The sequence below is a fragment of the Lepisma saccharinum genome, chromosome 10, assembly GCF_977018435.1.
Source record: "Lepisma saccharinum chromosome 10, izLepSacc3.1, whole genome shotgun sequence".
Taxonomy (NCBI): domain Eukaryota; kingdom Metazoa; phylum Arthropoda; class Insecta; order Zygentoma; family Lepismatidae; genus Lepisma; species Lepisma saccharinum.
This window is the reverse complement of record NC_139238.1, coordinates 12,836,905-12,849,063: the sequence shown is the minus strand read 5'-3', so window position 1 is coordinate 12,849,063 and position 12,159 is coordinate 12,836,905. Positions and strand designations below refer to the sequence as shown.

At 36.8% G+C, this 12,159-nt stretch overlaps 1 protein-coding gene across 2 annotated transcripts in view; it reads left to right on the top strand.

Annotated features, from left to right (window-relative positions):
• Positions 1 to 7,767, top strand: part of LOC145994218 (uncharacterized) — a 103,996-nt gene extending 96,229 nt beyond the window's left edge. For both annotated transcript variants that reach the window (XM_083130314.1, XM_083130312.1), the window contains exons 3-4: positions 610 to 768; positions 7,440 to 7,767. In XM_083130314.1, coding sequence (XP_082986440.1) covers positions 610 to 768; positions 7,440 to 7,637 — 357 coding nt within the window. In that variant the 3' untranslated portion in view covers positions 7,638 to 7,767. The remainder of the gene's footprint in view (positions 1 to 609; positions 769 to 7,439) is intronic.
• The last annotated feature ends 4,392 nt before the right edge of the window (positions 7,768 to 12,159 follow it).

Sequence of the window (12,159 nt, the reverse complement as noted above, 5' to 3'; positions counted from 1 at the left end):
GAGATCATTAACAAATCTACATCAATACGTAGAATAAAAGTAAAACAAGGAATTAGTTTGCTACTTTATGATATCTGATATATATATATATATATATATATATATATATATATATATATATATATATATATAAGTAACAAATTAATTTTTTCTATGTAATTAATAATATCAATATATTTTTAAATTAATTTATTTTTACTTTTAATAACATTATAAATATGTATATCATGTAATTTATGAATATGTTTGTGGGGTGGGTTGTATATTAAGATCTTTCTCCCCCCCACCAGTCTTCAATGATTACGCACCCTGGTGTCCATCCATCAATTTCATCATGTCATCACTCATCCCCATCTTCGCAAATTAGCCAAAAGTGGCACAAAAAGCGAAGTAAAATAAAGGAAATTAATCAATCAATATTCTATTGCAGATAACACGCTTCCAACATATCAAAAACGCCCCACCAAAACAATTCCCCAAAATCCACTATTCGGAGAAACCCTATGGTTAGACGTTTGGTTACGACTAAAGGGGTACAATGAGAAAAAAAAAATTGAGAACAGCTGGTATTGAGTCTTTTCTGAAACACGCCTTTCTTCCTCTTTACAGATCATTGTAAAAACCGAAGGATCCATCGAATCCACAAATGAGTTCGAGTATGGCTGCGCTTCCATGCAGCAGGTTAACAAGGCCCCGGCGTACCTTGTAAAACGTCTTATTTTGACTGCACTAGGATTGTTTCCAATTGATACCTGCCCCATTATATCGGTAAGTCATAATTATGCTCAAAGACAGCTGTAAGCAAGATGAATTCACTTAAATCAGGTTTTAAATCTCGATTCAAATCAAGATTTAAATACATAATTTGTAGAATAAAGCACATAAGGGTTTTGCAGGAATCAGAATCGCTTTACGTTAAAGTACATTAATCTCGTAATCGTTTAATGGTGTTCATTAGGCTCTAAGAAAGGAAAAGAAAGGAAACACAATATATGTACTGATGGGGGAAGCTCATGTGAAAGGAAATGTAATATGTAAACTGCAAACACACTTACATTTCTCTTGATTTCAAATTCAATAATTTTATGGACAAAAATGGCAACATTTTGTGGAAAAATATATTAAAAATAAAATGTTAAACCATAAATTGTGTCATTATCATTAAACTGTAAATAAACATGGCAGCTGATATTTTGCAAACGTTCATTTAAAAAAATGCCAACTTTCAGCAACAAAGACTTAAAAAAAAAATTACAATTATGCGTGTTTAGAAATGAATGGTGCCGACTGACTGACTCTCTAGCTTTCTTAAACCCGAAGGTTCATGGCTGCAGCAACACAGGCCTTCCATCTGTCCCATCTTGAGCAAGATCTATATACTCTTTTCCATCCCTACCGATTTCCTTTAGGTCCATCTCAACGTTGTCCCATCATCCTCGTCTTGGTCTTCCTACTGGTCTCTTACCATCAGGTTTCCCAACAAGAATCCTGTAAAGTCCTCTTTCCTCTCCGTGCCCACATGGCCTGCCCACATAAGTCTTCTTGATTTAATCATTCTATTAATATCTGGACATGAATATCAATTATGTACTTATAAATTATGTAACCTTCTCCACTCTCCTGTCTCCTCATCACTTTTACGTCCAAATATTTTCCTGAGGATATTATTTTCAAATACTCTCAATTTATGTTCCTCTTTCAATGTAAGGGAGCAAGTTTCGCATCCATATAATAATACAGGGAAAATTACTGTTTTGTATATTTTAACTTTTAGTTTCTTAGATATTAAACGAGAAGACAAAAGTTTATGAAGAGAAAAGTAACATGCATTTCATGAATTAAGCCTGCTTTTTATTTCCTCTTTAATATCATTTTCATTTGTTAATATTACTCCTAAGTACTTGAATTTGGAGACTGGTTCAAACTAGTTGTTATCAATAATTAGATTTTGTTTATTACCTAACACTTGGTTTTGGCCTGTGCGGTTTCACAAATTAATGATAATTTTATTTATTACCTTACACGGGCAAAACTTACACCGTAAGCAGCGGAAATTGTCCAACTTTCTTATGCGCTACCAGCAGTTTGCTTGTCATGCTTACTGCGGAGCCGCGGCGTCAGTTTCCGAGATGGCGTCGCAACAGGAAAAGGCTTTCCGTGTGCTCCGTTTTGAGGTGTCCAGATCTGTGGTTACAGTGCAGCGTGAGTTTCGTGCACGGTTTAGGAAAGACCCACTCACAAGAATAACATAAGTAGGTGGTACCCAGTGGCGTACGCAAAGGTTGGGGGGTTTACGGGGTTTAAACCCGTCCCCTTGAACTTGTAAAATATTATGAAGAATGCTGTGGAAAAAAAAATTGAATGGCCAATTTATCACAGTCAAAAATCTGGAACAATACTATTACTATTACTACTTCTACTACTACTACTAGTAATAATAACAATTTGAATTATTATTTCCATGCAGCATGGAGAAAAGCACAGCATTCCAAACACACGCGTCTTTCAGAGTGATGCGTTGAAAATAAACACGAGTTCTTGAAAATAAAATATGAGGGTAACTATGATTTAAAAGAGGAAAAAATGTTTTGTATCTCAGTTGCAACAATGTTCAATACATTGGCGTACGCAGGATTTTTTTCGGGAGGGGCTGGAATAGTAAATGTGGATAGCACATGGCTTCGTTTTGGAGGGCAGGATGCATAATAAAATACTTCGTATTTTTGGAGCTTTTCAGTCCATTCAAATTGTATTCAAAGACAAAAATGATAATTGGGACTCACTTTAAAAGAGGTTTCGCATTTACACATTTTGATTTTTTAAAGTTCTTAACGGATTTTTATTTGAAAATTCTGATTTTCTCAAAATTTCGGTAGGGGCTGTAACACCATCGGCCATCCCTCTACGTACGCCAGTGTTCAACGAACATGTATTTTTGTGTGTGAACAATGAGAATTAACTAAATAAAGTTCTTGGTTCGTTGCAAGGGACTAATGTGTAGACAAAGGCTAGGCGGACAAGAATACAGTCACCAGTCCGCCTTACCATTGTTTACCGCAGGACGTCTCTCTTTGTAATCTCTCACCTTGTTGACTAGACAATTATTCAAGCGGCAATAAGCTTAACTATTGTAAAATGTTTTGTTGGTAAGAACAGCGAGAGGACAGTCAGATGTGAATTATCGGAGACATTTATGCGGGGAAGAAGCCGGAAAAATTCGGGATTCGAATCCGGATCTCCTGCGTGATTGTCAGACGCTTTACCGACAGGACCACCGCAGCTCCTTGGATGAGTTCCATACTTTGATTATTTCAATTTATTTTAATATATTTTCTTGCTTTTATGGATTTTCTTCACCCTTAAAATGTTTCACCTCGTTGACCAGACAATCATTTCGTAACAAAGGAACAAAAAAATGCTCTCAGGATTTGAGCAAAATCGAACGACTAGAAAGTAATTTCGTTCTATTGTTTCCATAAATATTATATTTATGTAGATTTCTACTACTTAATAGTAGTACTGGTATTAGTAGTATTATTAGTAATAATTCAGCTAATTAATTAATTATAAGTATTATTAATTAATTGTGATTATTATTATTATTTAATTAAAGTATAATAAAACAATAGTAATGTGAATTTTGAGAAAGTTTTAGAAATAACCCCCCCTTGATGAACTCTTGCGTACGCTACTGGTGGTACCGAAAGTTCGTGGAAACTGGATGCTTGTGTAAGAGCAAGAGTTCTGGTCTACCTCGTGTGTCTGATGACAACGTTGAAAGAATGCGCTAGGCGTTTCAGCGAAGTCCCCGCAAGTCACTTGGTTGAGCAAGCAGGGAATTGGACATGCCAAAGAATACGGCGTGGAAGGTGTTGCGTAAGCGGCTATGTTTTAAACCGTACAAGGTGCGATTAGTGCAGGCCCTTACACCAGCAGACAAAGTGAAAAGGCGTGACATTTGTGAAGAGATGCAGTTGAAAATGGAGGAAGATGGTTTTGTAGAAAGACTCATCTTCTGCGATGAAGCCACTTTTCATGTAAGTGACAAGGTGAACAAACACAATGTCCGTATCTGGGGAACCAAGCAACCACATACACAGATAGAGCATCAGCGTGACTTTTCAAAAGTCAATGTTTTCTTTGCGGTGACCCCGCGAGAAAGTGCACGGCCCATTTTTCTTCCAACAAGAAACTGTGCCCGGTGACTCATTTCTAGACATGTTGGAAAACTGGTTGTTACCCCAACTGAACACCAATTATGATGATTACATTCTGCAACTTGACGGTGCCCCCCCATTTTCACAGGAATGTAAGAGAGCTTCTCAACCGTTTTCTTCCCCAGCGCTGGATTGGACGTGCTGCAAAAGAAGACAACCAACTTCTCCCCTGGCCACCCCGTTCGCCGGATTTAACACCATGCGATTTCTTTCTTTGGGGGTTTGTTAAAGACAGAGTTTGCGTACCACCATTGCCCGTGTCCCTCGAGGAACTTTGTGATCGGATAACGCATGCATTGAAGAGCATTACAGCGGACATGCTACACCGAGTATGGGAAGAATTTGATTACCGTGTAGATGTGTGTCGTGTGACTAAGGGTGCACACATTGAAGGATTGTGATTAATGCATAACAAACTTGGACAGTTGCCGCTGCTTACGGTGTAAGTTTTGCCAGTGTAAGGTAATAAATAGATTTATTATTAATTTTTGAAACCGCACCATTCATTTATAAACACGCTGTAGAATATTTTACTTTCACTGGGAGAAAAGTTACTGAAATTATTATAGATTCATTAACATACTCAACAAACATTTCCATAGTAAGTTCATATAGGCTATACACTACCACAAATGGAAAAAAAATATTTGCTTTAATCAAACTGTTCAATTACTTTACAGAGCCGTTTACTACAAAAAGTGTTTCTATATAAAGAAACATATATCTATATGTATAGTATATGTGGGATTTTAGAAAAGTATGAAAATCGATTTAATTTTTAAAAAATCCGATTAAAATTAAAAAAATTATCGAAAATGATTTTTTAATGAAAATCATTATAATTATCCACCATGGATGTAAGTGAATATGACTCATAAAGTCAGTTAGATTTGAAAACCTCCTATAAGATACTACCTATCGGTCATACGTATTATGGGCAATAGTCAAAACCTGATACATTGATTGCTTGTAGAGTCAAAATGGTATTTGCTGTCTTTCGCGACACGTTGCTTCATCTTTGTGTTTCCTCAGGAGTTTATTTTTAAGTCAACTTTATGTACAAAATGGTTAATCGGTAGAATCCGAATCACTATGTGCCTTCACCGGGTATTGAAACCAGGACCCCTTGATTACACTGCGACTACGCCATCGTGGAGGCCTAGTGTTCTACAGAGTCCAACAGTGGTAAAATTGGAAATAAATTACTGCCGGTATGCTCATTATGCACAGACCTGTACTTTGATACAATGTTTGTTTTTCTTCTTGTGATTTCTTAAAAAAAAGGACATCGATTCTCATCCTCTCTCTCATCACCAAAATTTGCGCTCCTTCCTTATTTGTGCCAAGTATGAATTGTAATAAAAAAATAGTAGTAGTAATAATTTATTAGACATTAAACCACTCGCTACTGCAGAAGTTCCTAAGACCACCAAAACCAGCCAGAAAATTAACATGCATGATCACTGTGATTTATCCTGCCAACTGATACATTGTTTTATTTATTGCAAGTTTATGTGATAATTCTGTAAATCTTACCAATATTATGTACAATTCTAAACAACTGATTGATTCTGTCTTCTTGATCGAGTAGGTTTATTATTTCCTCTATTTGTTGCGATTTAGAACTTTCTAGCACATTCTCGGCGCTATTGTTGCGTTTCTAATGACGTATGATAGACAAGCTTTACGGCATCTTAATTTACTACCGGTATGCCCAATTCGACCACTGGAGTCCAATCATCGAATCAAACTACCTAGCTTACTGGTGTAAGGTAATGCCAGTGGTGGATCTACAAATTTTGGGTCCTCCCGCAAGATATTACGAAATGCCTCTTCTATAAAATGCACGTACTTGTAGAAGGAAATGCCAAAACTTTAGCAGTTATTCAGTTTCCTCAGTGTGTGTATCAACGTATAGGCTATACGTGTACACCTCTGGAAAGATTTGATTTTTATTAGTGTCGCTTTTCTACCACTTTTAGCTAATCGCGGCAATGAGGATGAATGATGATTGGGTGAAATTGATAAAGGAACACTCACATAAAACACCCATGCCGAGGGTCGGATTCGAACCCGGTAGCCCCATCGTAGCGCGCTGTTCTAATCACTCCGCCGCCAAAGTCGGCATATCTCTGGAGAGCAACACCTCACGCGGTGACAAGTCAGCAGTTTCCACGGCTCAACGGACATTGCTGTTGCCACGTTCATCTTTACTCCGCTGAAAAAAAAATCTATAAAATTGATTTCGCAATGTGAATTGACAATGATAATGGATTTTGAAAACAGATGCAAAGGGCTTCAAATCAAGACCAATATTGTATTTGTAGGACTACCCAATACTAAGAAAAAGTTGTTTCGCAAAATTGATGATAAATGTTTTTTTGACAAATTTTAAAAATCTGAAAAATAGTTTAAAATCTTTCTGCCTGGACAGTACTAAAATTTCATCACAATCAGACCAGCCGTTTTTCATTTATAGAATTTCAAAGAGAGAGCAATCATTTGAAAAAAAAAACATGCACTTTTATTGTTCTCACCACGATTAAAAAAAAAGGCCTACTAGGATAAAAAATGGTTAGCATAGATTAACGCAGAATTGAATAAGTTAAGTTTTAATGCAACCCATTTTTATCTAGCTCTACTGGTAAATTTTTAATTGGAGTCCAAACCCGAGTATCTATATTTTTTTAATCCGACAGTATAAATTGCTATTCGCTATTCCCAGTTAAGAGTACAATGTGATGTTTATGGCGACAGTGTTGCCGTATGGCGCTCAGAAGAATAATTTTCCACTGCGCATTGAACATCTGCTGTAGAAATAAAAGTTGTAGCCAGCAAGCTCTTTCTATTTATCCCCCAAATTGCAAAAAAACACAAGAAACTAATATGTGTTTTTAAGATGTATTTTGAGAGGAAGTTTGAAAATTATAACATTACACTCTCTGTACTTAGTGCATATTCATTCTTCTCTCTTCAGTATAACGACTTTCCTTTCTGTCAAAAACGCTGATTTGGGAACGGTGACCTCAAACGTAACAGGTCATAAGGCTCCATTCTGAACTCAAATTAGTACCAACCTGTAGAATCAGGTTTCAGCGAGAAATTAATATATTACAACATAATTTTGTGGGGATAATACTGTGGGTTACCTTTTATGGGCCACCCTGTATTAAATCCTAAAAATCCAAACTCTGGTTATCGACCCGTTCGGTTTTCTTTCAGGGTATTTTTCAGAAGGCCGCATTCCACGAGGAGGACCTGGAGATGAACAGAGATAAAATAGAAAAATTAATTGGTAATCTCACTCTCAGTGTTCGAGTCTACGACGATGATGAAGATGATAAGGTCATCGGTTGCATCGAGGCAAAGGGGTGCGTGAAGAAGATTGAACCCGAAGCCCCAGCGGGCCCCGGGCGCTAAACACCATCTAAGCAGCTAGAGAAATCCTCAAGTTGTTTAAAAGTTTATGCAATCTGCAAACACTCACGGTAGATCTGCTTTACTCGACCACACATTTAAGTACACAAGGAAAATCCACTCAAAAATTTGCATGTACCATTGTATCTTATTTACCATGCATATGTACTTTGGTCTGCAAAGACTTGATTAAATGAATAAAATCAATTTAGCACAATGTGATCGTTTTCTTATTTCAAAGTAATTTTAATTGTAATTAGCACCAGCTCTAAGACGTTTAAATGGAATGTGGATTTACCAAATATTTACAAGATATTGAAGTCTTCCGTCTGTTTGAGGTATGGCAATCCGCCATATTTCAAGTTTGCAGTTGTTCATTTTTCATATTATGAAAATAAATGAATGCATTATTATTAATTAATGTGTGTGAATAAATAAAATACATAAGAATTAAATTTCCAAGGTAATAACAAGTGATTACGAAATAAATTGTCAAAATGTGCAACTTCATAAGGCAAATGTTATATGGTGCAATGAATTGTGGGGTGAGTTATTCGCTGAATATCATCCATTATTTTACATTCATTGCTAGACAGTGTAGGCAGACCAATGATATAGAAACTTGATACTTCTTTCGGTCCACGAAATTTAAATCTAGCGGTTAGATTTTGTGAGTGATAAAGATAAATCGAACAGTTTGATTGTTCACTCTAACAAACCAATACATGATTAAATGGACACTATGTTAGCTAAATGGATCTTTTATATCTCTACACATATAAAATTGCATGTTTATATTTTCCGTTGATGCCGAGATATCGATTGCTCGGCTCTGATAGAAGGATCTCATTTATCGCACACTTTTCAAACACCTATTGGTTCAAGCCCCGCCCTTCGTCTTCTGATGTAAGCGTGAATTGCTTTCGTTGTTAAGTTAGGCATATCAGATTTAGGTCTCTCAGCATTAATAATATATTTACTTATATGTACGTGTATTTATGCTAAGAGTCCTAAACCTAACATACCTAACCTAACAATGAAAGCATACGTCAGAAGACGAGGGGCGGGCTTGATCAGAAATGTTTTTGAGAAGTGTGCGATAAGTGAGACATGGACAGACTGTGGTGCTGTGTTGTTCATGGCGTCCAGCGGGACCCCTGTTTTTCTGTCAGAAATAAGCTCTATTGCAGACGTTCTTTCTAATTTTAATCATGTTTTAAGTACAGGTGAGGCACACACATATCACTTTGATCAAAATAATTATATTATACTTTCCCAAGTAATGTAGTTTGAAGCAACCACACAGGCACATTGTCTGCATGTAACACACGATCTTCACGGAACAAACCAGTCTCCCAGTCGACGCGTTGCGTTCCAGAACTAACTTCACCGATTGCACGAAAATCGACTTTACGATCTCCATAACAATCTTCGTCACATAACTTTAGAACTGACGGAAAGTATAATGTACGTATTAACAGCGTAACGAAATTAGACGTATAGAAAAACAGATCACATAAATTACTGCCTCCTTATTAAAAAATTATAAGTTTGAAATTAATACATTTCCAGTACGTCTGGTAAACGGAATCCTAACAAGATAGAGTTTCCATTCAGCCTAAACGGCGATCCTAGTTCTAGATTATATTATTCTTTGTTTGTACTTTAGTGTGTGGTAACTACCAGGTTGATTCTCAACACGTAAGATAGTACTACATAGATCTTCCAGTTTGTGAATATAACTACGCATTTCTAGTAATCTCTGAGTAATAAATAGGTATCGATTGTTTAGTAGTACAGAGACAAATAAACTCATCGATTGAGAAGATAGATATCACAACAAGTAAATATTTCAATATTTTTGAACTTGCCGAACTCAATATTTTTAGTTTGATTAGTTTCATATATATTGAAACTCACACACACATACAAAGAATTGATTACTGCAAATAAAGAAGAGTCAACGAATTAACACCAAAGTAGGGCCGGCGTTATTCCTAGCTTCCAATAGAATTAGAGCGCGGGAAAATTTCTGGAACATGCTCATCTCGTTGGCTGTTTCGAGCGCCTGCTGTGACGCATAGGAAAGGCAGCTCGCAAGTAACGAATCATGTCGCCTACTTTCTCCAGTGACTCGAAAGCCTGGATGGAAAGAAGATGGATTCAGGCAGGAAATTATAGATCTGGTAAGATACGTTGCTTGAAATCAACTATAAATTTGGGTCTCCTCTTCGAAATCTTCACGTTACTTAGTTTCCGAGATACCGAAAAGTTACTTAGATCGATTTTTTGTCTCTAGCTGTCCTATCGATGACCTCCTGTTTTGTCGTTCTATTCAGTTTACCTTATTTTATAACTCCTGTAGTTCCTGAGATTGGCAGTGGCGGATCTGTACCCTGAAATGAAGTCTCTTAGAGCGCCAGGATTATCCATTCGGCGCCTATCGGTGATGCTTTGTTCGTTATTGCTTGATTGATTTGGTTTATTTTATTTCGCTTTTCTGCCACTTTTGGCTACCCGCGAATGAGCTATGATATGGTGAAATTGATGAAGGAACACTCACTGATTCGAACCCGGGACCCCTGCGACGTGATGCTTTGATCTTATCGCTAAAATTATTCTCTTATCTTTTTATGTTATTAGGGACATGTATGCATATATATATATATATATATATATATATATATATATATATATATATATATATATATATATATATATGTGTGTGTGTGTGTGTGTGTGTGTGTGTGTGTGTGTGTGTGTGTGCAGTGGCGTAGCAAATGGTGGGCCAAGTGGGCGATCGCCCGGGGCCTCGCGCCCATAGGGGCCTCCCATCCCATGGGGCTGATACGAAAAATGTAATATAGTAGTATAGAAGCGAGAAAAAAATATGGAAGGTTAATTATTATGGGCAATAAAATTAAAACATTATGTTCTTATCTGGTTTTAAATATTACTTAAACGATATCATTTGTATTAATACGTCAAATCAGGGACCAGCATACAGGTATGCGGACCCTAAGCCTAAGGAGGCCCGAAAAAAGTGAATATTATCGTCGCATTTCTCATGTGAAACATTTACGCAGAAATTCATGATAACTTGCTTGGACATTTTTACCCAATAATTTATTTCTTGAATAAAAATCACTTTGTTTTATATTTTCTTCTTTCTCTTTCAATTTCACTCCGATTTTAATAAGTTAACAATAAAGCACCTCCAACTGCCACGAAGCAAGTGTGAGGCGTTTAAGTGCTTGCGTTGTTTCCTTTCTACAGAAGGTCTTTACACAGGATTGTTTTGAGGGAAGGGAGGGCAGATCCGAATTGCTGTTAGATTGATTAAGTTACTTTACGTCGATTTTCTGACACTTTTGGCTAATCGCGACGATGAGGCTGAGTGATAATATGATGAAATTGATAAAGGAATACTTACAAGCAAAGATCGCCTATGTCCAGCCCTGAATGCGGGACCCATGCCGCCGTAGCGCACTGTGCTAACCACTAAGTCACTCTGGTCGACGAAATGGTGTTAGAGTATTAGATGTGACCACAAATGTTATGGTAGTATTGCAGCCAGTGCTAAGTGTACACCCAACGACAAAAGTAGCGTGTCCCTTACTATTTTCATTCAGCCTGTTTCCCACAGCGTGATGATAATGGGTTGAAATAAAAACGCCACTAAGCAGATGCCAACATCAGGTTCGCATCAACAGAATTCCATCCCTTACAACAACACAAGATGTAGAGTAAAAACGGAATGAAAATAATGATGAAAAAATTTGCCTACTATCTTCTTACCTACTGGCTGTAGAATTGTAGAGTTGCAATGTTATGGTTCAAAGTAACGGGTAAAAATCAACTCACCCATAGAACCATCCTTCTCTAACGATACGACAATCAACAACACAGTCGCTTACAGACAAAGGTTGTCACAAGGCGTATAGCTTGGTGCTTATTGTTTACATTCACTTCTTAGAAGGGGTGTAAGGGGGGTACCTTCCACGTAGGCGCCCAAAAGTCAACCTCACTTCCACGTAGTACACCCTGGACTGAAGACTAACGAGGCTCTGGCGACTGGCACTATGGCCAGTATAATTTTGTGTGTGTTGTCCTGTTTCTTGCCCTTGTGTGTACTGAGTGCCTGTTTACAGCCTCAGCTTTAACAGAAGTCAGAAGATTTTAAGATTTTTAGTTCTGCAACGTTAGAGTTGTTATTGGTAATGATAAGGGGCTGGCCCCCGTATAATGTGAAGGGTGCAAAATAGCCTTAAGTGCTTACGCACCCAAAATTTTAAATTCAAATTCAAAATTCAAATTCAATTCTCAGAAGTATTCGAATTGTACTGTGTTTTGCAAATTAACATCATTTTTTTAAAAAAAAATCTTATGCCAACACTATTGAACAGTCATGATAATTCTATAGTTAGAAATTAATATATTTATCAATTAAATTATACGTATCAGCAATGATTATTAAAATCAAGAACATGCCTAAATGTGACTTATCCAAAAAGAAATATAAACA